The sequence below is a fragment of the Tachypleus tridentatus genome, chromosome 1 (genome assembly GCF_004210375.1).
Source record: "Tachypleus tridentatus isolate NWPU-2018 chromosome 1, ASM421037v1, whole genome shotgun sequence".
Classification (NCBI taxonomy): domain Eukaryota; kingdom Metazoa; phylum Arthropoda; class Merostomata; order Xiphosura; family Limulidae; genus Tachypleus; species Tachypleus tridentatus.
Genome location: NC_134825.1, coordinates 76,678,670 through 76,705,315, shown reverse-complemented (window position 1 = coordinate 76,705,315; position 26,646 = coordinate 76,678,670). Strand labels below are relative to the sequence as shown.

The 26,646-nt window shown below is 30.4% G+C and overlaps 1 protein-coding gene across 1 annotated transcript in view; it reads right to left on the bottom strand.

Moving 5' to 3' along the window:
• LOC143252832 (uncharacterized) overlaps positions 1-26,646 on the bottom strand; it is a 53,599-nt gene that overhangs the window by 5,478 nt on the left and 21,475 nt on the right. Inside the window, exons 3-8 of the mRNA XM_076505586.1 lie at positions 23,485-23,697; positions 19,478-20,004; positions 10,683-10,904; positions 5,766-5,912; positions 2,998-3,208; positions 1,011-1,196 (exon numbers count right to left, since the gene is read on the bottom strand). Coding sequence (XP_076361701.1) covers positions 1,011-1,196; positions 2,998-3,208; positions 5,766-5,912; positions 10,683-10,904; positions 19,478-19,654 — 943 coding nt within the window. The 5' untranslated portion in view covers positions 19,655-20,004; positions 23,485-23,697. The remainder of the gene's footprint in view (positions 1-1,010; positions 1,197-2,997; positions 3,209-5,765; positions 5,913-10,682; positions 10,905-19,477; positions 20,005-23,484; positions 23,698-26,646) is intronic.

The window sequence follows — 26,646 nt, the reverse complement described above, 5'->3', positions numbered from 1 at the left end:
CACACTTTTGTTTCCATTATGATAACTGAAGCACAGTGATTTGCAAATCAGTATATTTTCATACAACATATAATTCATATATTGAAATAAGTGATATTACAATACTGAATACATTTCTAAAAGCACTCAATTATTTAACTCATTAACAAGTAAAGAAGGTAACTTATCATGCTAAGTTTCATCCTGCCATTAACAAACATTCAGATTTGTTCTTAGTGTGAAAAATGGCAGCATTGATGATTAAGTTTTTACACAATAGGTAAGTAAACTTTTAATATCCCAAATATAAAATAAATATAATTAATTTTATAAAAAGATAGTATTTGATTAAAAAATACTGTTGAACATGATAATGAATGATTTACATTTTTTACTTCTTCATAATGCATGTTTTATACCATTTGGGACATTTTCCTTATATCAGGTTGAATGTATGGAATCTGTATACTATTTACTTCATAAGTATGTGACTTGCATATGATGAATTGTATTAACAATTTCCACAATTAAGTTACAGATGCTCATACTTTTATCAAATTCACAAATTTTATTCGTATTCTTATTAAGACATCTAACAGCTATTTAACTTAAATTGCAATGATGTTCTAATTAGAAATAACTATATTAAATCACTTCAGAGATCACTCTCACATACAGATAAAAAACTAAAACACCTAAAATATCACAAGCACTTTCCACATTTTCCAGTTATTCCTCAAACGTTGTATATTATCTGAAACTTACATGGACTGCAATAGCATATGTACATATATGCATTAGCTTTATAAACAAAAATACCACATATAACAATTATTTCCACTAATAAAACATCACCACATCCCAATTCCAGAAAAACAAAAATAAAAGACAGACATGAGATTTTAAATCTAAGAGTTTAGTATGGTTACTGTAAATGAAATGAAGCTATTATTTGTCATATAATTAGCACCCAAACGTGATCCTACATATTAAATATTAAATTTTATAAATGAAAAAAGAGAACACATTACCACAGTTGTAACAATGCCCATATCCACCATAGTATGCCCAAGAATCTCCAGAAACTGATGATTCTGAATCAGATTCCAAACTAACACTGTCTGAGTCTGAATCACTGTCTGTGATGACAATAACAGAATGAGCCCCTGCTGGTAATGCAGCTTGACCTGCAGTACCCTGTTGTGTTTTTCCTTTCTCTACAATATAGCAAATTTCTTGTTACTTAAACTGAAAATTTTGATTTTTGAAAAATAAAATTTGCTTGTTTCTTTTAGAATTTTGTGCAAATCTATATTAAAGACTATCTACAACTAGTCAACCCTAGTTTTTAACAAGGAGACTAGACAAAAGGATATCTAGTCAACAGCATCCACTGCCAACTCTTTCTTCACCGTTACCCTTATGGTACACTCGCAGTGCAAAGAGCAATTTTGTGGGAACAGGATACAAGCCTCAGATTTACAGACTAGATAAACTGTTTTCAGATCAAATTGAAAACAAAATATCCAGTATGAAAGAAATTTTTCTTAGTAATAAAACAATTGAATAAAACTAGCAAAAAAGGGAAAAAGTAGTCTAATGAGTGCTTAACAGAGTTACTTGCTAGCTTTATTCCATTAAAATTACTTTACTTTAAAAAAACATTTGTATTTGTTTCAAAAAGTAATCATTTCTCAAATTTAATATACCTTACAATCACTCTTAGTTTTACATTTAAAGACTTCAAAAGTCTGAACATAAATAGTTAATTTTTAAGACTTACTTAAAAAGATCACATAATCAGTAACAAACACATCTAATTTTATTCTTACCCTCCATAGTTATTTCAGAATGCATAACAAAGAAACTGACATTAATGTAGACATATCTAAAATTGGACAGAATGTATTATGAATAAAACCTCTACAAGTTTTGTACAAAACTGTATAAATAGTTTCAGACATACCTATTCAGATATACGTAATTTTCTCCATGATAACTACGTTTAAAACATATTCACTATGAAAACAAAATAATACCGTATATTAAATTTTGCTAAGTAAGAAAATATTAAAATTTCAGTAACTAAGGTTTTAAAATATTTTTTCCTTCTCTCTATTCCACTAAGTACAGATTTGATAATGTGTAGGAAGTTCATTTAGTTATATATTAAGTGTATACTTTTGTCATAGAACAATATCTGGGTTTTAAAATACTACAGAATGAGTAGAAATTATAAAGCAACTTCCACTCTGAAAGCACTACAGTGGATGAGCACAATCAACCAGGTATTTGACCAAATGCCCAATGGGCCAGTCTGCCTTTGCATGTTAGACTGCATGAATAGTTATCTCACACTTGTGTCACATAAAAACAAACCCAAGGGTGCAACTGACAATTCTTAATAACAGTAGTTATGTCTTATCATAGGAAGAACATGAAAACTGATTATCAGTTAACTTTCTTGAGCAGTATATTTCTGGTTTGAATTCATTACAGACAAAGATAAAATTAGATGTGGCTTACTGTAGAGAAAAGACTAAACTGTTTACTAGTGTTAGAATGAAATATTGACAATGTTAGCTGAGAAAGGAAAGCTTCAAATTAAATTCATTAAAGCACATATACAAACACATATACAATCAAGAAACATAAGTGGTTTTTCAAGTGGATTTAACCAGTGCATTTAAATTTCATGTTTTGCATGAAGCACTGAGAACAGAGTGGTATGTAAGGAAAATCTTTGTATAAATTGACATAAATACAAAAGCATAATACATTACAAAATATAAAATTCAGCTTCTAATTAATATGCTACAATATATTTGATACAATTATTACAATATTTTAGGTACAGTGATTAAAGAGTTTTATCTTCCTCACAAGAATTCAAGTTCATTGTAATCAAATTAAAAACATTGCTTAAATTTTTGCAGAAACTTCAATCAAACCCTACGACAAGAGATACACTTATAATATTTTTTATTTTTTAATTGTTCCCATATTTAATAAACATACTTTTTACTTCTCGCTCCTTCAAAATGGTATTTCTTCTTTCTTGAAGCTGAGGACTAAGTTTTGTAATCATACTGTTAATAAAACTATCTACAACTAGAGCTTTGGTATGAGAAACAATGTGAGTGCGACAAATTGGACACTCTTTTTTCTTTCTTTTCCATTCTTCAATACAGCTTCTGCAGAAGGTATGTGAACACTGAAGAGTTGTTGCCTGTTGAAAGTTGAAGCATTTGAATGATTATTGGATACTCTTGTCAAAATCACATAGGATTAAAAAAAAAAAGGAAACAAACAATATGTTTAAAACAAGTAACAATATCAAGCTTAATACATGAACATCTGCTTTAAAACAGTTTACTTTAAGGGTCAAACTTAATATCAACATTTTATTCACATAGATTTTGTTTACTAAAACAATGTCAAACTTAATAGCTGTACAAAACAGTTCACTATGTGTCAGGATTACCATCAACATCTACATGTTACAGATCTACTCCACTGTAACAATACCAAGCTTAACATCAGCACCTACATTTTACAGATCTACTGTACTGTAACAATACCAAGCTTAACATCAACATTGACATGTTACAGATCTACTGTACTGTAACAATACCAAGCTTAACATCAACAGACATGTTACAGATCTACTGTACTGTAACAATACCAAGCTTAACATCAACAATGACATATTACAGATCTACTACAATATAACAATACCAAGCTTAACATCAACTCCTACATAATGACAAATCTATTGTACTATAACAAATCAAGCTTAACATCTACATTTTACAAATTTACGGTAATAATGTAAAGCTTAACTTAAGCATCAACTTTAAACAAATTTATACTGGCTTTAGAAACTGATATTTAACACAAATATTAAACAACTGACCGTCACAATATCATTTTTAAAACAGGTTTATTGTAACAGGTTAATGTCACGATAAGCACACACACACACACATCAATTAGGCTAAAATAGTGTACTTCTTAACTTAAACTAATTTTTTTTATGTTGCACATATTTTACTATTAGTATGAAGTTATCTTAAATAGTGTGTAAATATTTACCTTATGAACATAAACTTTGTTATACTTTCATCCCAGGTACCAAATAAATGCTTTTTCTTTTAAATTTGTAGAGTAATGATCACAATAAACAGAAAACAACTAACAATTTGATTTCTTATTCTTGAAGCACTTGCTGACACTAATAAAACCATTTTACCAAAACAAGCTAAAATTATATGTTTTTAAATTATTTTTGACATAACAACTGATTGTTCTGTAAACTGTGAAAAACCAAAGCTTATCATGAGCAAAAAGTCTTCTTTACTTAAAGAATGTCTCTTCTCAGCATTAATCCTTGTTCCAGCATTCATTGATGAGAGTTATTTTCTAATAACACTGACAGCATTACTGTAGTAGTTGTTTTAAAACCACATTTCTTGTAAATACTTCATCATTGTTCAAAAACTTCTGTGCTCAACAAATGTCAAATTAATTTCACTTGGTGTTAAATACATCCTTTGCATAAAACTCCATCCTTGACAGGATTTTACATAGCAGAAAAAGTACTGTAATTTAGGAGCTATTTACATCTTATGTTAGTGACTGAATTCAGCTAAAATAGAAATAAGCAATGAGAAGAGGAAGTATTACAGGAGAAAAAAATAGAAATTAACTCATGCAACTCACAAAATTCAGAGAAACTGTGTGTTACTCACTGACTGACCAATTGACACTTTGCTTTTGTGATCAGAATTACTCTGGAAGTTTTAATGTATTAAGTTCGCCGTGTTACTACAACTTTGAAACTTAGATGCATGTGTATTATGCCTAGTTATGTTAAATAAGTAAGAAACAGTTCACTGAGCTGAAGGAGAGAAAGATAAGGTATTACTACTAAGAATATGGCTTGGAAGTACTATAGTATACAGTTAATATAATAGTATTATTTTGAACCTTAACACTTATGATTCAATAGCTGTTTACAGTTTAAAGATATTTTTGACCATTTTTGGGGTGAAAACCTACTTCACAAGACAAGTTTTATTTATTATCTCCAACGGTTTGATATAATTGTCACTTTTTTATTTTCTTCCTTTTTTTCTAGGCAAATATGTTTCTACAATGAAGCATTCATGTAAGATGTTATGGGCTTTTGGCACACACACACAAACAAAAACATACATACACCAGGTAAAGCATGCAAGTTGAGGTTAAATGTGGTAAGTGTTTCCTTACTATTATTTAAGTCCTACTTTTTGTAGACTTATAATTTATAATTTGGTGTTATTGTTTGTGTTGTTCATCTTGGTGCATTTGTTTTAAGCCTGTTTTTCATAGTTTGTACACATACACACACATATATATAAAACATATACACATAAATAAAAATTAAAAACTTATAGTTTTTACTATAAGTAAATTTTTTAATTTACTGACAAATTCAAAACTACAGACTTTCCTTTTGGTTCATAAATTTGACATTTTTTGCTAACTTCTTTCTGTTAGATACTTATATTTTTCACTATAATTTTACCCATGTGATGATAATCAGAACACAATTTTTATTTTTTGTTTTAGATTATTTGAATTATTTTAACCAATGAAAAAACAGTCAAGTAGTGTGGTATGACAAGTCAAGAAAACCTAAAAGCAGTTAATTTTGGAATAGAAGGTTACATTATGGCACAAATATTATTTTAAGTGAAAGCACCTACTGGAAAAAAAATAACCTTTTGATATTTCATACAAACCTCAATAAAGAGCTCCGAACAGATGGAACACATTAGCTCATTTTCAACAAGGTCTTGAACATCTTTCTTGACTTTTACTTGCTCTGCCCTCATTTCTTGTAACTGTTTCTCTAATAGTTGTGTTTTAACTTCTTTTTCAGCCAATTCCTTGTATAAAATGATATACCCTTAAAAAATCAGTTCCATAATATCTAACAAACTATTTTGCAGCATAAATTAATTTCAACAATATCAAACCATGTTAATGTTAACTTGAGCGATGGTAAAGAAATATATAAAAGGGGCTTTAAAATGCTGCACAGTTCTTTTCAGCTATGCTGTTTAACAGATAACACTTTGAAGCTTGCATAACATCTAGAGTTATATTGTACTGAAAAATATTTAAATATGATTGAGTCACACTATAAACATATCCCAAAATCAGATCTGGAAACAATGATTTTGTTTTGATTACACTTGGCTTTACAAGAAACCATGGCTCAGGTTAAACATTTACCACTTGTAATCTATTGCAAAAGCCTACTAACTGAGTACAATGATCAAATATAGCATACCATGTACTACATAGTCAATTCTGCAACTATTTCCAAAATAAACTATAAAAAACTATTTATTAAATAATCAATAATAGTAACATATCAACAGAAAACGAACTATAAACACAACCAGCCTTATTCATATAATGGCATTCTGAAACTACATTTTTGAAATGGCAATTTAATTAAATAGTAGTAAACCCAAATATGATGTAAATCAAACTGTGACTGGTGGTACTGTAGTGTGTTAATTACACCTCAACACTTTAGTTTATACTATTTTAAGTTCAGTACACAAATGTAGGTTGATAAACATCATGACTTTAACTTTTGTCTCTTCTAGTTTTCTGATAAGGCAGTGTTGAAGCAGCCTGTGATTACATACAATAATTACATTAGAACCAAACAATATACTATATATTTCAATGATGTTCAGTCTCCACTCTATCCACTTGATCACTATTTTCTCATTTGCCGAACCTGATATTGAAAAAAATCATTTTGCTTTCACTACAAGGAAAAATGTATTACAAATGGTAAATGTTCAAGTTGAATTTTAACTAAGTAATAAAATGGATAAGATGAAGTGTAGCAGTTCAAACAATAAAATCAATAATAAAATAAAAAGGACAAACTAATAATTTAGTAGGAGTAAAAATCACCCATACAAATGTAAAATGTTAAAAATTAATTGTTGCTCATCTTTTGTTCTACCAACTTCTGGAATTTTTAATGGAGAAATTACACCCTAATCCAGGATGAAGAGAAAATCCACCTGTAGAGAAAATTATATACGTAAAACACGGCTGGTATGGACAGAGAAAGCACTATGTAGAGGAGAGAACAATGTTTCGACCTTCTTCAGTCATTATGAACCTGACGATGACCAAAGAAGGTTAAAACGTTGTTCGCTCCTCTACATAGTGCTTTCTATACCCATACCAGTTGTTTTTACATATATAAATTACATCCTAGCTTTTACTGGAATGTGTTCTTTAGTACAATATGATAATCAACTGGTGGTGGGTTAAACACATTTTTTACATTGTTTGAATTTAATTCAAAATTGTGCACCTGGATAAAAAAAAAGCAAAACAAATCATTTTACATTCCCTAGATAATAAAAATTGGAAAGGGACACAACAGTAAAGTACAAGAAGGGGAAGATTCTTATAAAGAAAGGTCCAATGTATAATATCGAACTAAACATGAAATCAAAAGCTTCATGAATGAAAACAAGTGCATGTTCTGACTTTGGATATGCAACCAAAATAATTTCATTTGAGAGACACAGTCTTAGTGTTCTTTACTGGAAAGGTGTAATTGTAGCAGTGTTGTCGTTTTTAACATAGAGAAGTAGACTGATCATGTAAGCCAAAGTCTTTATTATTTTTTGATTAAAAGTAAAATGACAGCATATCAAAACATATTTACCTTTATTAGTGTATTTAACAATATAAGAATACAAAATATCATGATTTACAAATGTTGTATGTTTATACTATGTACTGATGACTGAATGATGGTAGAATTGGAAATTTTTCTGTAGCTACATCTGGCTTTTTAAGTGCATCATAACTTTAAAAATGGTTTCTGTTGTTAAAATGTTTTATTTTTGTTATTACTCTTTAATTTTTGAATTTATATTTTAAAACAATGTTCAAGTCCACACGAGTGAAAATATTAATAAGGTTATTTATGTTTAAGGACTTTTTTTGTAGATATATTTCTGACTATTATTGATTAGTTCATAAATATTTGATCACAGTATATTTTGGAAAGTAGTTCCAAAATTTACTATGTGATACATAGTATGCTTCTTTTGGTTACTGAATTTAGTTATAATCTATTTAATCTATTAAAACAGTAAAACATTCGGATAGTGAAAGTTTACAGCTTGACATCACTAACTTCAAAAATCCACTGTCTTCATATTATATGAACTAGAAACATGCCTCAAATTAATTCAAGGGCTAACAAATTTGTGGCTTAGTTTTATCAATGACAAGTTGCACCCACAAAGGCAGAAAATTAACAATTTCCATCATTTTAACAATAATTAAAACAGTGTGAAAGAATTAAAGTTAATCAAATCAAAATATTACTTGCCACTACTTGCAAAAGCAACTGGTTGAGCCATATTTTGTTCCAAGTACAGCATGAACCTAGCCATTACTTTTATCCTTCCATGAAAAATTACCTATCTAGTGATTATCTCAATGTTGAAACTGAAACACCCACCCACTGCACAAAAGCCATCAACTTTCCCAACAGACAAAGTCAAACCTGACACCAGTGTAGTTGGTAGGCTTCACTGAAAAGTCATATTATTTAACACCAGCCAAAGTGAAAGTTGCTAACTCTTGTGAAACAATGTTTTTAAAGATATTCCACTGAAAAACACATCAGCCTGAAAATTTCATGAACAAAAAAAATACACATCAAGATACACAAGTGTCAAGTTGAGAAGTGACAATAACATTCTACAGTATAGTACGAGTCAGTTGTGCTCGGAGGGTGTTTCACACTCCTTTTGGTGGAAGATTATTACATGTTCATTTGCATGCTACAGTGTGCAGTTATACCATGTGTAATCATGTGAGGAGAGGAGAGAACATCGATTTCACATATAGAGGGAAGTACAAGTCAAGAAAAGCTATTATATGAAAAGAGGTAAGGTGTCATAATGGAAAAAGTATTCTTTACTCTTACTTTTACATAATGGAAAAAGATATTTCAATGTGGCTTAAAATCAACTTGTTATAACTATTTTAAGCTGAATGAAGCAGATACATGTAGTCATGCTTATATAATATCATCATCAATTGCTGTGTACCCTACATAATCATGTCCCTCCATCCTTCCTAGTCCCAGGTACTTCTGATTACATCAGTAACCCTTCCTTTGAACTGTTGAACTGTCCAGGATTTTCTATTACTGTCTACCTGTACTTTTAAACCCACAAATTTCCCAGTTTTTACCAAGTGTTCTATCCCCTTTCACCTAATTACATGGCCAAAAAATGATGCTTATTTTCTGTACTTTTGTTATCAATATTCTATTTTGTTTCTACTTATTAGAGCAGAAGGAAATTCTAAGCATTCTATGCATGAACCATATCTTGGTCACATTAAGTTATTTTTTTTTTCATTTGTTTGTTTATTGTCTGTGACTTGCAAGTGTACACTGAGATTGGTTTGATGTAGCAGTTAAGAACTATTTTGCACATGTTCATTGATATACCTTTGTTAACCAACACATTTTTCATTTTCATAAATGTGTCTTACCCTGTGCAATTCTGCTCTCCATCTTATTTTGACATCTGCCATGTCCCTAAGTATATGTACTTTAAAATTTGATTGAGATGGCTCCCATTTAATGATAAGGTGCATTTTGGACTAGTTTCTTTCTTTATATAACCATGGTTTCTGTTCCTTGGTGTTTAGGCTAAGTCCCATATTTTCACTTCCTTTACTTACAATGTCAGGTAAGGACTGAAGATCATTTTCCATGCCTGCTATTAACACTGTGTTTATAGCATATATTATATTGTTTACATTGCTGTCTCCAATACGTATGCCTGTATGTCTTCAATCTCTCTCACTGTACAAGGAAAAGAGATCAGGAGATGACACATATCTGTGACAGATTCCTCGTTTTTTATCTTCTGAAATTGGCCAAGCTCATTCTCAACTCTGATAGATAGTGTTTTTTTCTCAATATATAATTCTGACGATACTCGTATCTTTACCATCTAAATTGATATGTTCAAGAATTCTCATTATGGTTTCAGATCTCACTTTGTCAAATGCCTTCGTATAGCCTATGAAACAAAGATACAAATCTTGCTGTTCTTCATTTGCACACTGTGTGACAATCCTCAGGATTTAAGTTGCATCAGTTGTTTGCTTATGTAATATATAAGGTGTTACTTTGTAATAAAAAATATAAAAACCTTTAACACTTGTATCACTATTGATACAATATGTTTCTACATTTTATAAACACAGTAAAATGGAATTTATTTTTTCACAAGCTTCTTAACAGGAACACTTTCCTTGAAATATTTAATAAAGCAAGCCAGCTATTATAAATTCTTAGGTAGAAAATGCTCCAATCTCAAATTTATGATCATTGACCATTAAAGAAGATTAAAAAAAACTAAGTTTATTTGCTTGCTTTTGTGCAATTCAACACAATGAGCTATCTACACTCTGTACACCATATGGAATCAAACCCCAGATTTAGCACTGTAAATCCATAAACTAACTGTTGACCTACCAAGGGACAATAACAACAACCATGTAATACACTAGTAGTAGTAAATGCACTTATAAAACAAGTCTCATGAATATGTTGATAGAAACTAATCTTTCCTCACCTTCTGAACCATTTCATGTTCTTTTTTCAACCTCTCTTGTACATTTTTGTCTTTCTCTTCCAGATGTTCAGCAAGAATTTTCTCTGAATATTCTCTCTCATCTGACAGCACCTTCTGCTGAATGGCCACTTCTTCTAATTGTTTTTCTCTGGTGGATAACATTTCTTTTGCATTTTTCATTAGACCCTCTTCAAGTTGTTCTCTTTCTTTGATTTCTTTTTCCTGACACAACCAAAAACAAACTCTCAAATCTACCCAAATTTTATAATTCACTGAATAATCAAAATTAGTTGTTATAAAAAGATGAAAAAATTAAATATTTACAGTGCTGTTTTATATACTGTACTCAAAAGTATAAGGATTCTACAGTAAAGCTTTTTCTTCTGAAAATTACAGTGTACATCTACAGCCTAAAGCTATGAAGTTACTTAGTAATCACTATTTCACGTTTCAAGTAACACCAATGATATAAATAATTCTCTAATAAACTGAGAAAGTACCAATGTAAAATAATTTATCACTACTTTTTTGTCAATAATTACTGTCTTTCAAAATCTCTCCAACCCTTTGAACTTAGCCATGTATTAGACTTTTGTTAATATTTGTTACAACTTGTAAAGAAGTGTAATCTAGAGTAATGAAAACTGATACAAGCATCACTTGAACCTAAAGTTCTTAAAAATAAAATATAACTTAAAATTGAAGAAGTCATTGACACACAACACACATACACACTAAAAGCAACAAAACAAACAGAAAATCTAGTTTTATGTATGGTTTTTTCAAGAAAAAGAAGGTTAAATCCAGAATATCAGTTTCACCATCCTTTTCTTAAAGGAATCCTATACTGTAGAATGACCAGACTTCAGTAATCAGTTAACTTTTTTTCTCTTAAACTTAAGTTGTAATATCTGTGCACAAATGGATGCATGTTGTTTTTTTATAGTATTAAAATAACAGAAGCCTTTCCCCCTGATTTTATATGCACCAAACCCATACAGTTGAACTGTAAAATAACTGCAGAAATATTTGCAATGTTATTTTTTTAAAAAGTAATAATATACTCGCACTGTAAAGTCATGAAACCTCTGTAACACAGATGAATAATTTTTCAAAACTTTTCTTCATACATTCTGTTGACAAGTTTTAATTTTCTTGGTTTAGTATTATTAAAGTATTTATATTATAAATGTTAGTATTATGAAAGGTTGTTTAATTACACATTTGTAGAAATTAGCTGACAATATCTACACTTTTATGTCAAGTCCTAAAAAGTTACTATTTATCAATACTGAAAACATGTATCCCATAGGTACTTCTTGCACATATAGGTATTCTCCTTCAATGCTACCCCTCTATACACAATTTTTTTTTGTATGCCACAAGCCTCGAATTCTCATCTACTCTATGATCAATATGGTTCAATTGTGTCTCACATATAAATCTTCACATGACAAACCTTCACCAATAGGAGTGCAATACACCATCATGTATGTGATTCTTGTATATCTTGGCTGTACAGTACAAAATTTAAATCCCAAATGGGACATGTTACTGGAGAGAGAAAAATATATGGAAAAGATAACTTATTCAGTCACTGCCACACTGAAGTTTGAAGGGTGGTGACAGGGTGAAGGTGGTACCCAAAGAAGAAAGAAACAGCTACCCTCTGAAGAAAATGGGTGATAAATGTATGGGGTGTAGTCCCGTCTGACAAAAGAATTTCCTCTAATAGATGATGGAGGTACACGCCAGTAAAAAAAATAAGGTGCTTCATCTGATGCAACAATATCTGAAACAGAATTTGGAAACAACAAAACAGCAGGGAGAAACAGACCAATCAAATTAGTTGACAAATCCAATTTGGGAGGGTAGAAGGAGAAAGGTCATATACAGGTGAATGGTACCAGGTAATGAAAAGATGGGAATGAAAACCACTAAAAGAGGGCATCTTAGAAACATAATAACAAAGAACATGTACTTGACATTGAATTCTATCCAGATCAGATGAGGAATAAAAATGAGAAATGTGTATGGAAATGAAATCAGTAAGAAGGAAGAATGTTTCTCATGGGCTGCTGAAGTTTTGGGTAGAAAAATTCATCTGGATAAAACAGAACATATGTCGAATGTGAAATGTTGGTAGCAAATATATCAGACCCATGATATTCATAGAATGAAAGAAGTAGAAATAAGTTTGAATAGACAGGTGAAACATGAAACAAAAGGAGAAAGTTCAGATGGAAAGAGTGGAAAGCAGTAAAGAACAATGTAAACATTCCAATCCTAAAGAACCACACAACAAAGGCCTATGAAATAGGAAGAAACAGTCTTCCAAAAGGTGAAAAACACCCAGAACAAGACACGAAGGAAGACTTATCTGCAGAATATGGTTCTAATAAGGGAATTCTAATGTTTGACCACCAAAGAAACAGGAATGAGTGGCTGATAGTGGAATCATTAGAATGGAGTGTGATGTGTCAGTTCAGTTCCTGAGGAGGTGAATGAACCAAAGCATGTCCATCCTACCATTATTTGCTTCTATAGGTTGTTTAGTCAGACATTTTGATTGAGGCCATTATCCAGAATCTTCTTGCTGATGTACCCATGCTCCTCAACAGTGAAGCATCTGTAAGCAGATGCAAATCCAGACGAGATGGAGGAAGCAGTACTTTCATCATTGTGTTGTCATTGTTCAACCACCAATGCAGATTTTCTGTAAGGCAAAGAAGAGTATTTTAGGAAACCAAGGGATCCTAAGTGAGATTTCATTGGCTATGCAGAGTGGTCAAACCAAAGGAACAAGGGCTTCAAGAGAAGTTCAAGCCTCCAAATGTGAAAGAATCTTTTGTGCATAAACATAGGAAGTAATAAGTATATGGATAATTTAAAACTCTATCAATGGAAATAAAATGGAGAAGGTTGGGGCTGAATAAGGTGTACATTGAAAAATACATCCAAGTGGATAAGATATTGGGTAGGCAAACTAGAGAATTCATACAACTTGAGCTGCATCTATCAGCAGCAGATTTGTGTACTGAGAATACTCCAGTTTAGACTGAGCTAACAGGAGCCAGTCATCCATGAAGTGGTGTAAACACAGCTTTTAAACATGCATAAGTCAAGCAAAGGCCTTGATCATCTGATAAAATACATATGGTGCTAAATCAAGCCCAAAAGAAAAGGGATGAAACTAGAAATTACTAAATAATTCTGTAGTGAACAAACAAAAACAGCATCTGGACTGATGAGAAATAAAAAATAGAGATAGGCATTCAAGACATTTACCACAGTCATAGAAAAAACGACCAAAGAACTGCATGGTTAATCATGTTAGGTAAAGAAATCAGTTGAGGCAGGATAGATGGATCATAGGATGCTAATCCCTTGATCTGTTTTGAGGGCAACAAAAAGCCTAAAATAAGAACATGAAGAAAGCTGGCTGGCAGCTTCAGTAAATCTCTGTAACAGAAGAGTCTGTTCAGCTTCACCCAGATGCAGACAATGAAGATAATCCTGAGTTAATAAAAAAGAAATTTGTACAAAAGACAATGGTGATGAAAAAAAAAAACAACAGATGAAAAATCCTTCTGCCAAAACTAGGATCATCCAAAACTCAGTAGTGAATAACCATCACAGTGGAACAAAATCATTCAAATGTGCTCCTACTTCACAGGTAAAACCTGACAGTCAATGGAACTATTGATAACAAATTTAATGTTGAGACACACAACAAAATTTTTTACCCCTAGTAGTAGGAAATAGTAAAGAATGGGAGGTAACAAGATAAAAAACAATTATGAGAGAGGTCATGGGATCACAAAGAGACAAACCAGCAACAAAGACGAAAGGATCAAATGTGGTCTCACAGAATCTGTACATGATTCTAAATTCAGGAAAATTAATAAAAAAATAATAATTGGAGAAAAGGAGCCACCTGAAAGTTACAATGATAAATGGAAGGTAGATGAACCTGTGGAAAAATGAGATCTTCCCCAATAATATTCCAACAACAATGAAACCACACATGAAGGTATAGAGCTGAACAGAATAATTGAGCCAATGTGTTCTCAAGGAGGAAAAAGATACCATTCCTCCCCAAATAAAACCCCTCAAAAATTGGTGGAATGCTTCAGAAAAGAGATGTATGTTGGACAAGTACTGCTGGAGAGCTGTAAGGGTAATAAAAATCATGGGAGATGGATAGAATTTTCTGTAACAGCAGCTTCTAATGTTAGAAAAACATTGAGCTTAAGAACTCAAACTTCACTTTCTCCTTCCTTTTCAACTTATACTTAACTTTCAAAAGTTGCCTGTAAATCTTATGATTTTTTTGACATCAAATAGTATGTTTTTTTAACTTGTATATAATCTTCTTTAATTAAAGAAGGTCCTTGCTACAAAACTTTGTTCTGGTTAGTTTAATGTATTGATTTTTGATTTGCATCTTTTAAGTAACATATTTACTTATTATTTATTTTTTTTACTTATGTTTTTGCAAACATTTGGTTTGTGATGAAGTAAGGATTCATTTTGGCAATTTTAAGTTATAACATGTTTCTTTTTTTTTCTTCTTAATTTAACAGTTTTCTTATTTTTAAACCTGAACTAGTTGCTTTAATTTATTCTTCATTAAATCTGTTTACCTTATATTGTAACTAGTACATTAGTAGTAATTTGCTTTATACTTGGCACATGCATATAAACTTGTACATCGACATAAGAATGGTCTACCAACTATCAAAGTACATTTGTCTTTTCATGAAATTCTCTGCTTTCTCATATTTAGTGAACTAAAGACTTTGACAGTCTGTTTAACAAACATCATAACTAGAATGTTCTATCAACAATCATCCACATTATAATTTAGGGCCTATACTGCATGAATTAACAAATATAGTGCAAGACAAGTTTATAACAGATATTAGAAAAATCATAATGCAAAAAAATTTCTTTAATTATAAACATTCAGGTATTCATTACATCTACCATGGTCATCCACAGTCCTGGGGAAAAAAGCCCACTCAAGTGTGACAAAGGGCAAATCAAGTAAGATACAGAAATCAGTTGAGGTAGGACAGATGGATCCTAGATTCCACACAATTCTAAATGGGAAAAATTTCTAAAAGCAGACCAATGGAGAAAAAGAGTCATCTGCAAGTCACAAAGATAAGTGAAAGGTATATGAACCTGTGACAAGATGACAGTTTGAAGTGCATCTTCAGCTAGTTACTTCCCAAAATTTCAACGTTTGGCCTTTTTAAGTTAATAGGACTTGAACACATTATAGCTTCCATATAGAGAAAGGTTAAAATTGTTTATGGAATTAGCCAAAACCTATATCATTCAACTTATTTAGTAAATACCACTGCTATGTGTAATAAGAAAATTGCTATATTAAGAAAATAAAGAAACAGGTTTTACAACTTATTTGAAATTGCTAAAATGAGTCCTAACATATATCTCAAACAAATCTTAATAGCCAATGCTTGTTAGTTTGCAATGTTCTGAGGAAACTCCCCTTACTTTCTTACACTATTATCACAACAACTTAAAGAAGCAAAACAAAACCTACCAAAACACAAAACCCCAACTATCTGCTAGTTCTTATTATTATTTTCACAGGTATAGTTTTAAACTCATATCTCAAATTAAAATCATTAACACACTCTATCTGCAAATTAAACCATGTTTAGTACTTAAGTGAGCATTTGAAAACAAAGACACTTTACCCATCTCTATGAACTCATGAACTGTTTATGCATACACTTATAGTAGGCATAAAATAACTATACTGATAAAACTACACTTCCTATATATATTTATGTGTGTGTTAATGGGCTGTTTTTTTATCCTTATTTTTAAATTTATTGCCAACAAGTCAAAGTCACCTATTCTAAAAGAATTCTTAGCCTAAAACACAGATTATTCAATGTATTTAGTAAATACTACTGCAATAATATTAAGAAGAATAAGAGTATTCTTTTAACAACAATGCAATTATTTATACATAAATTTTAATATTTCTTTGTAATGTTTTCTCTTAATAATATTATTAAAAATATTTCTGACAAGTTTTATCATACATTCTGTAGTTTTTTTTTATAACTATTGGTTGTGTAAAAGATTTTTTGCTTAATATCCAATGTTGTTTTTTACAGTATAATGTTATAAATTGACTCCATGATTACAGTTACCCCTGTACTCTGCATGTTACAAAATTTTACCTTGTTACATTCAAAATTTAATTAAACAATTTTACAAACAAAGTATACCAATGAAATTTACATTATAATTCAGTTTTATATTATCTGAGTATTAATTCCTTTATTTCAAAATAAACCTCAAAGAAAAAATTGTAAACTTTAGTTAGTTACTTCACAAAGTTTTAATGTTTGGCCTTTTAAAGTTGAGAAGGACTTGAATACACTAAACCTTCCACATATAGAAAGAATCTTCTAGGTTAATTACTCTGTTTATAAATTTTCAAGTGCCTTAACAGATAGTGGGAGAAAACTTTCTTGGAAGTCTTAACAGATGCCACGCCCACTCTCTATGCACATAATTGATTTCTCAGTTGAGATACACGTTTGTAACTAACAGAAAGTTACATTTTGAAATAATATTTCCAAATAGTTATTTTAAAACTCATGTGAGTAATTCTATAAAAGAACATGCCAAACTCTCTTAGCTACTTGTAATATTGCAAATGCTTTTGTGTTATTTCTCACTGATAAATATATTTTTTAGATTGACAATTACGTTTTATTTTGAAAATACATATTATTAATGTTTAACAACTTTTTTAAAATACAAGCCAAACTGCCTCATTTTATCAGGTTTAGTTTAGTAAGCAAATATCTCAGTGTTCTAACAATGGCTAAAGTTCTACTGTTGAAAGTACCTGGAAAAGACCCATTGATATGTGTTCAATAAGTAATAACGTTACAGGATCGGAAAGGAAAATAAAACATCAAAAATAAACTTTTGGGAAAAAGTAAAAACTTACAATTAAGAATATAAACTAAAAAGGGTTTCAAGATAATTTAAAAAAAATTAAAAAGTATGTATATTTTTAATTTAAAACATTTTACTGCACAATGCATTTTTTATATTACAATATTCAGAGTCTGAGTGCAAATACACACAATATAAAAATGGCAAATTTTAAATTAAAATAATTAAAGCAACCTCATTCTTTATGCACAAAATACTTTTAATCTCTAACATAATCTTACCAATTGTTGTGAAGATTTGTTGTTATTAAAGTGTGTATCATTCTTTACACAAAATGTGTGCCAAAGAGATTCAAACCTTAACCAGAGTTAACTTAAGAGACTTCACTGATGATGGAATTTGAAAAATACTGAAACATCCATAATTAAAGCTGTTTTAAGTATTATTGTGTTTTTACATTTCTCATAAGATAGTTTTGATTAGGAATTTGTGAATAGCACTATTAATGTTTCTCTATTAGAAGGATGACATTGTATTCCTTATGTATTTCTTCATACATAATATGAACCTTCTTATTATGGAAAATACTAAAATTTTATGTTTAGTATTACTAAACTAAACTGAAAATTACAATTGTGTACCATTCTTTTATTTCTGGGTCAACTGTCTTGAAACTTGGAGGGAATGCATACTGATCAAATATGCTCAAACATCTTTTGTAAATTTTGTGGTTTAGATCTCTTATGATTTTCAGGAGTCAAAGTCCAAATCACAAAGACATGTGGAACATGCAGTTTCTCTATATTTACATCAATTCACATGAAACTTCATAAAAAGATGCCTTACGACTTCTACTCATAAATTAAACATGTTTAAGATTTGTGTCTTTCTTTTGATTTTCATGAGGCCAAAAATCAAAATACTTCACAGAATCTGGTATATTACACTGATACTTTGCTGCATTTCAACCAATCCAGATGAGATTGTGCACAGAGGTATGTTACAACAACACACTTTCTCTGAAATAGACAGATAAGAGATTTGTACATTTTTTGTCAAGATTTGTGTTTTTTTAAAAATTTTTATTATTATTTTTTTTTTACATCAGGGTTTTAGGCCTGTAATGTCTTTATATTTCTCACTGAAACAGATAACTGTCTTTCTTGATCTTTTACATGTTAATGGAGAAAATTTTTCACAGAATTAAGGTTTCTGGTTTGCCATTCTTTTATACTTCAACCAATTGAGATGATATTTTGCACAAACATACCTTGCAACAAATCTTACAGACAAAAGCAGATGTGTTTGACATTTGCACTTGTTTTTTAAATTTCCACAAGAGTCAAACATGAAAATAAAAGCAATATATGTAAAAGGGAGCTCTAAACTTAGATACTGTTTATACATGTAAATTTAACAAGAGGCTGTTATTAAATATGTTTTAATTCACACAATGCATGAAATTACATATTTTGTATTGAAAAACAGGTGTTATTTTCCAAGAATTACATTTAAAGTTGTTTTCATTGTAAATAAATTTATTTGTACAGAAACTTACTGTTCTCTGTATTGTAAGGTCACAATTTGGTATGCTCCAACACATCTTTCCAATTAAGTTCATACAATATAGTGTCTATCTCTCAGAAATATGCATGTTGAAATTTGTCTCCTTACCCAATTTTAAATATCATCCTATCTTCTAACATACTGTATTATAAGAATCTTACCAAATAAAATTCAAATAACTTATTACACTTGATTGCGAATTGATAGTTTATTCTATATTTTTATAATAAATTTATCTTTTTGAACATTATTGAACACACAAAATAGCCTACCTGTTTGTTCTTAAGATTCATTTGAAGTTGTTGTTCTGCTGTCTGAAGCTGCTTTTCCAAGTTTTCCCTTATCTCATTCTGATTTTTCAAAAGTTGTTCCAGTTCTTCAAGTTTCTTTTGGAGGGTTTCCTGCTCTTTATTCACATATTCAGAATCTTTAACTCCAGTAAGTTCCATACTTTTTTTGGTAAAACTGTGGTAGTTGGTACATTGTTATATTCTTCACTGATCTGGTGATTAACTTGTTCTGGTTGATAATCAAGTGACACACAGCCATCTACAATTTTGGACTGTCTGTTCTTGGTTTCAGCACACAAACTAAAAATATCAGATTCTTTCAAACTGTTATGATCAATATTTTGAGCACTGTTTAGTTTGTCAGAACTACTATAAACTTCACCTTCAGTCCATTCAAAAGGATTTTCCTGCTCATCTTTCCTATCTTCTTTATTACAAGGTGCAGCTGAAGAATTTGGTGAAACTTTGTAAGATGAGGTATTGAGTCCTACTAGGCCAGAGATTTCACACTATAAATATTTTAAAAAAATAGTGACAATCATCATGTTTGAATAAATATACTTTATGTTTTGTATGTAGAAACAAGGAAGAATGAAGAAAATGTATTATTTTGTTACCTACATACTTATCTGTAAGATGGTCATTCATAAACATTCTTTCTAACATTATGTGAGTACTTAAAACTAGTTTCCCACTCAGAAACAGAATCAAAGTATTCTAACACTACCATGTTAAAGAAATAACAGAATCTTGGAAAGATTTTTAGTTAATATCAGATACACATACAATAAATACAACATGCTTTTCTTAAATATTTTTTGAGGTATTGAACATTGTAAAACAGTCATAGTATCATAATTATGTCTGTTATAAGCCAACATACTGAATTCACACCACAGTCCTGTTTTCACTACTTTGCTATTTGGATCACAATTATAGCAACTTCCCAGTGTAAACATAAATAGCATAATGTTTATGTTGTTTCTTAACCTAAATATATGTGAAAACTTCCTCTTAATTTTCAACTTTATTTGGTACACATAAATGTATATATTTTCTCCTTAAAAAAACTACAAAATCATCAAATTACACCTTAATATGCTCTCTTCTAGTACACTCCTTTGCCCATTGTTTTTAAAAATTACACACAATTGTCAGAAATCCTTGAAAAAAATATTTACTTTACATATGTTTATACTGATTACGTATATTAGCTAGAGTTTAGTTTCTGTTTCAAATTCCTCATTTCACACTCATAACCATATAGCTTTAAGTAAGAAAGAAACGTACAAAGGCACAAATTACTAAGCCAACAAAATACACAGCATGGAACTATACTGTATTATGCCAGGCAGAAAAACATGAGCACAATACCTTTTGTAAGTAAATTACTTATTTAACGTAATTATTAAAAGATTTCAATAATATACACAAGTTTTCATCATGACTTCACTGACTACAACCAAACTTTAGGCCAAGGGTCTAATTTATCAAATTTTATGATAATCACATTTACCTGCAAAATATAAGATTCTGTCAGAGTAGTTACTTGAAAAGTTATATTTAGAGAAAATCAATTGGTTGCAAAACAAATTAAAAAGAATAAATATTTTTCCCTAATTGTTGTCAGTTTATACAACAGAAACGTTCTCAAAGTTTCTTTTGCTTGTGGGCACGAAGGTAATTAACAAAACAATGTAAACTGCACAGAAAGTTAAAAAAAAAACCTATGAAATGCTTTTAGTTCATTACACAGCTCAATTAATATTGGTAGGTATAAACAATTAAGTACAGAAGACTTGGTTAAATCATAACAGGTCATCAAGTGTCTTTCAGTTAAAAAAATATAATAAGAATTAGATATCTTTATGTAAAATTGAAAGTAAAATATAAAAATTATAGTAGTTTCATATCAACAAAGTAAAAAAAAATTGAATATGATTTTCATATAAAACTGATTTGTAAGAACTGTTCATAACAAGCACGAATTTAACAAAAATTATTTAATGAAAATATTAGGTGATTAAGAACTACAAACCATGCATTACTGTACTCCAAAATGAAAAATGTTCTGACTTTTTTTTTACATCAGTCCGGAAATGTTACTGCTTATTATTCTGCATTATAATAAGAAAATGCATCAATAATTGACTGCAAATTAGAGGTACAATTCCCTTTTCTTTCAACTTTTTCATGAGAAAATAGCAAATTATAAGGAAATTCAATGAAACATTAAAAATACAGGACATTTGATGGCTTGTGGTAGCATATTCTTGTGGTGCTTCAGATTATTAATAAGTATTGTTTATATTATTAGAAAGTTCTCAAAATTTTTCTGTTAAATGGATGTGTGTGTCAATTTACTTACAAATTACAGAATATTAAACCAGTTTTAGCTTGCACAGAAACAATGGATTCAACTTATTTCATTCTCTGCAGGCTACAAAAGTTTATCTTTTATCCTTGACTTTAAGTGGATTAACTCTTTCAGCAAGGGCTTAATCCCTGGAACAAACTTCATAACCATTTTGTGCTTGTTATTGTTTTAATGCTATAACTTTTAAATTAGTAAGTGTATTTTCATAAAATTTAGCACATTATCAGTAAACATTACAATGCTTACAGTTATCAAATGTTTCTTAAGAAAAAACTATTTTATCTGTTATTTTCATTAATAAACTTAAGATTGATTTAATCAATTTTGTAACCACCATAAAAATTAGGAAATAAATATAAATTAAGCTTTTTTTCATTCTAGAATTCCTTCACATTATAACATGAAAACATAAATGTTTAGATTAAATAGTTTAAGTCTCATAACATTATATATGCTTATATCAGTCATGCCTGGCTAATAATACACTCATGATACCATATCCAATAATATAAAACTGACCTTTACTTTTTATGAAGCAACTCGTCTTGGCTGTTTTTTAGTGGACTAGTATTTTGTAAAATACAGTCACATTAATTATTACACATTATATATATACAGATTATTACCATTTGCAAACAAGTTCTTAAACTTATTTTTCTGAAAACATGGAACAGTAAATAAAGAAATACACAATTACCTCTTCTATATGACCTTTGTATTTAGTTTCTGCTTGTCATTATGGCTTGCTAAGCCTTAAGAATTTTCATGTGTAGAATATAAAACAAATGTTTCTTTAAAATTTTACATATATATTTGAATAATCAAAAATTCAAAAATTAATATATCAGCATCACAAAATTCCATTATAATTTACCAAGTTTAGTAACTTAACTTGTATTTGGGTTTAAAAAAAAAATGTGAACAGACTAAAGACAACTTATCAGATTGAAGGTTTATTTTGAAAGAAAGATGATGCTGTTATAGTTGGAAATGGCTGTGAAAACCATTAGGGGTACATTCTGAATTTTGAAATGCTTACTGACATCACATATAAAAATGTATACATTACAAGGAACCGTTTCTAAAAATGGAAAGAGGTAAGTGAAGCCAGTGTATTTGATTCAGTACATGCGACATGTGCAATACCTCAGCAAATATGAAAATATTGGAGATTTCTAATTTATATTCTAGTTTGTCAGTATTAGTAATTTGAGTTCCTAATTTATACAAAGCTACAGACTTTGTATTTTGACATCACAAACATGGCTTTTCAACTGTGACCCATCTGGAAAGGGTTAATAAAGCTATAACTAACCAGATAGATAGCAGTTAGTTATCACAAACTATACTGTGTATCATATGTAAAAAAGATGAAGAGCCTAAAAAACACTTCATGCAACATTAAACTTATAGGATTGTCAATAAATTATTTTTATAAGAGCAAATTACATATTTGATATTTTCAAATCAAAAATTATTGTGAGTACCCTGAATATGATAAACAAAGATTATTTAACAGTGACCAAAAGCATACTTGAAGTTGTTAAAAACCTTACACCTATGATAAAACTGAGTGGTATATGAATAATGAAAAAAAGCACAATAAACCCACTTGTTTATCTCTTTGTTCTGGAGATTTCTCTTTAATTCTCACTTTACATGGTTGTGGGTTTCGGTCATTATGGGCACATGCACCCTCTCTTTTGTAGCAGTAAACATACTCTGCTCTGTCAGGTGGACCAAAAGAAATGACATCTGTGTATTTAAGTAGCATATCTTCATTCTTTTCAAGTCTTCTGCCATTAACATACACACCATTTGTACTCTAACAAAAGAAGACAGGTATTCATTAAAGCATATTCAATTACAAAAAAAAAAGAAAAAAATTCTAAAATTGTACTTTAATCAATGTCTAAAAATATGTATTTCATATTCTATGCTAAAAAAACTAGTCAAGTTCATGAAATTTTAAATTTAGTAGTTCCCACACATCCTTTTGATTAGTCATGTGTGTATTTAAAGAGTGAAACTGCATGTGCACATAATTTAATACCTCAATCTTGTACTTATTATATAACACCAAACCTTAAATACACATACCATCCATTATTAATTTTTCTGCTATTTTCATGAGATGCAAATCTTGTTAGACTTGATATTTTACAATGAATTTTTTCTCATGCATTTAACATAATACTGGTGTTCTTGACACTGTCTTTATTTTACAAGTTTAAAAATCAGTCTATCAACAATTTTCAAAAATATAAAACTTAATGTTATGTCTCAACAAATCAGATACACATTATATACATTGTTTTCAGATCTAACCACACTTTTTATTCAAACCCTGATGTCCATCTACCTTTTAGATTAATACTGAAAGGGATCATTACATGATGTTAAAGGACCCCATCAGATAATTGAGATTTTCAAATATAAATTTCAAACCACAAGCTCAATTACATAAGCTTAGGGAAAATACACAGTTCTATATTTATAAATAAAGAAATAAATATGAAATATACATCACTCAAGAATAAAAGGAAACAATAAGACCATAAGAAATCAAGGCTGCTTCAATCCGACTTTCAATTCCAATGTATGTATCATGCACAACATTATGCTACAACCCTCCACTAATAAGAGTGTGACATACTTTAATTGCACTTACAACTCCCTTTATTAAATTCTACTGAACTATCACTTACAGTTTGGGCAGAAATGGAATGAGCAGTTTTTAGTGGGAAGGAAGGATGGGAAGTGTGAGAGGAATGCAAGTACCTATTGGAAATACATTTTTAGTATAAGAAAATTATAACTTCCGACCCTGTACATTATCTTGTCTTACACAAAGAACTAGAATCCCATATTGGATAAGTGGAGAAACCTGTGCAAGGGAAAGAAAGAAAGAAGCATGCTTTGAAAGCATCTGAAGGACACTTCTTAAGATAAGATAGTCAGATTCTAAGATTGAAACCACACCACTTCTGAATCAGGTATACTTGTCACACATAGAATGATGTCACATATATAGGTGGAAAAGCAGAGGAGCACATCCAAGTGGGAGAGAACAATGGTTGGGTAGCAATATAAACAATGCAATATTTATAATAAATTGTAGAAAGTGAAAAAGTGAGTAGAATGAAAGGATGTGCCTCCAGGTGTAAATTGGCCAGGATGCAAAGGACCATAAAAAGCAAGTCAACTATATCCAAAACCCACACTGCTGGGAATCATTATCCATGTGAGGGATAGGATGGAGATCATACTATCAATCCAAAACCTGGATGCTGGGTGCTGACAACAATTTGGAGGTAAGAAAGAGGATCATACCAAAAACAAGTCAACTAAAATCCAAAACCAAGGATACCTAGAACCAAAATCCATGTGAATGTAGGAAACAGGATCATATTGGTAGCAAATCAACTACAATCCAAAACTTACCCTTCTGATAGAGGTAATAAATAGGATCATACTGTCTTCACCTCAAATTCATGAAACTGGAGAGAATGTAATTCCACTGATTCCTGAGCAAGGTAAATACCAGTTAATTGGTAAATTGATCCATGAATTCAACACCTGATATGAAAAAGATGCCTGCACAACGTAAACATCAAATTGACCAGAATCAGCCTATGTGCATTAACATCTTCTGAATAATAACTATCAAGGGATAGCTGAAGGGGAAGAATTGTAATAATCTGCAAGTATCTCCACCATGACCCACAACACTGATGGAGTAGAAAAAAAAGGAGGCATATAGTAATTTGTAATATATGTGCGAGGATATTTAATTGATTCTAAAACCATGTCACTGGGAACTGACATTCATTTGGGGGTAGGATAAGAGATCCCAATCAAAGGGGTGAACTGCAATTTTAACAGCTTATTCCAATTGTTTTTACATGTCATATTTGAGGATATTACATCATCTACATCAGCAGAACATTACAGCCTTACTCTCAACTAAATGTTTATATAATCACTTTTATATAGTTTATTTGTATTTCATTAACACATTTAAGAGGATGCCTCTATAGTCTACTATCCCAGTGGCTTAGAACTGGAGAGAAAAGTAGGAGAAAAAATGTGGTGTAGAGTCTGGAGGAACACCACCACCAAAAACAGTGGAATTGATGATCATGAAACCCTATTTTTAAAAGCAGAAGATAATGATTTATTCAACACAAGGCATGGAAGAGATGGGCAGCTACCCCTTTCTGCTTTACCCACGTAGTCCATGGTAAATATGGTTTGGGATGGGCAAACATATGAAGTATTTTTATTGAGAGGATAAACCTACAAGTGAGCTTGTGGAACATCCCATCTCTGCAGTGTGCTTTGCATGACCATTAAATTGTAATATGGCTTTTCAGTGTGAATTTGAACATTTAAATAATATATGATCAGGCACCCCTGTAAAAAGAAAACAAGGGACTTGCCCCTAAAAAAAAGAAGTATATATATATATATATTCACACACACACACACACACATGTAACTTTCCCAGTCATAGTCTCATGAAAGAGTGAAGAATGGTAACAAGTCGATAATAGTACCACAACAAGGAAGAAACATCTACCCAAAACGGACAACAGGACATGAGATGAACATATGAAATTTTGTTGTAGTGCTCAACAAAGTACCTCAAACTGATGGCAGGGTAGACAGGCAGGGAAAAAGAAAGGTGCATAATAGGATTGAATACACCAGAAAGTGAAGATGGGAAGGAAGGGACAAGAAAGGAAGGGCTAATCAAATCATAATCTAAATC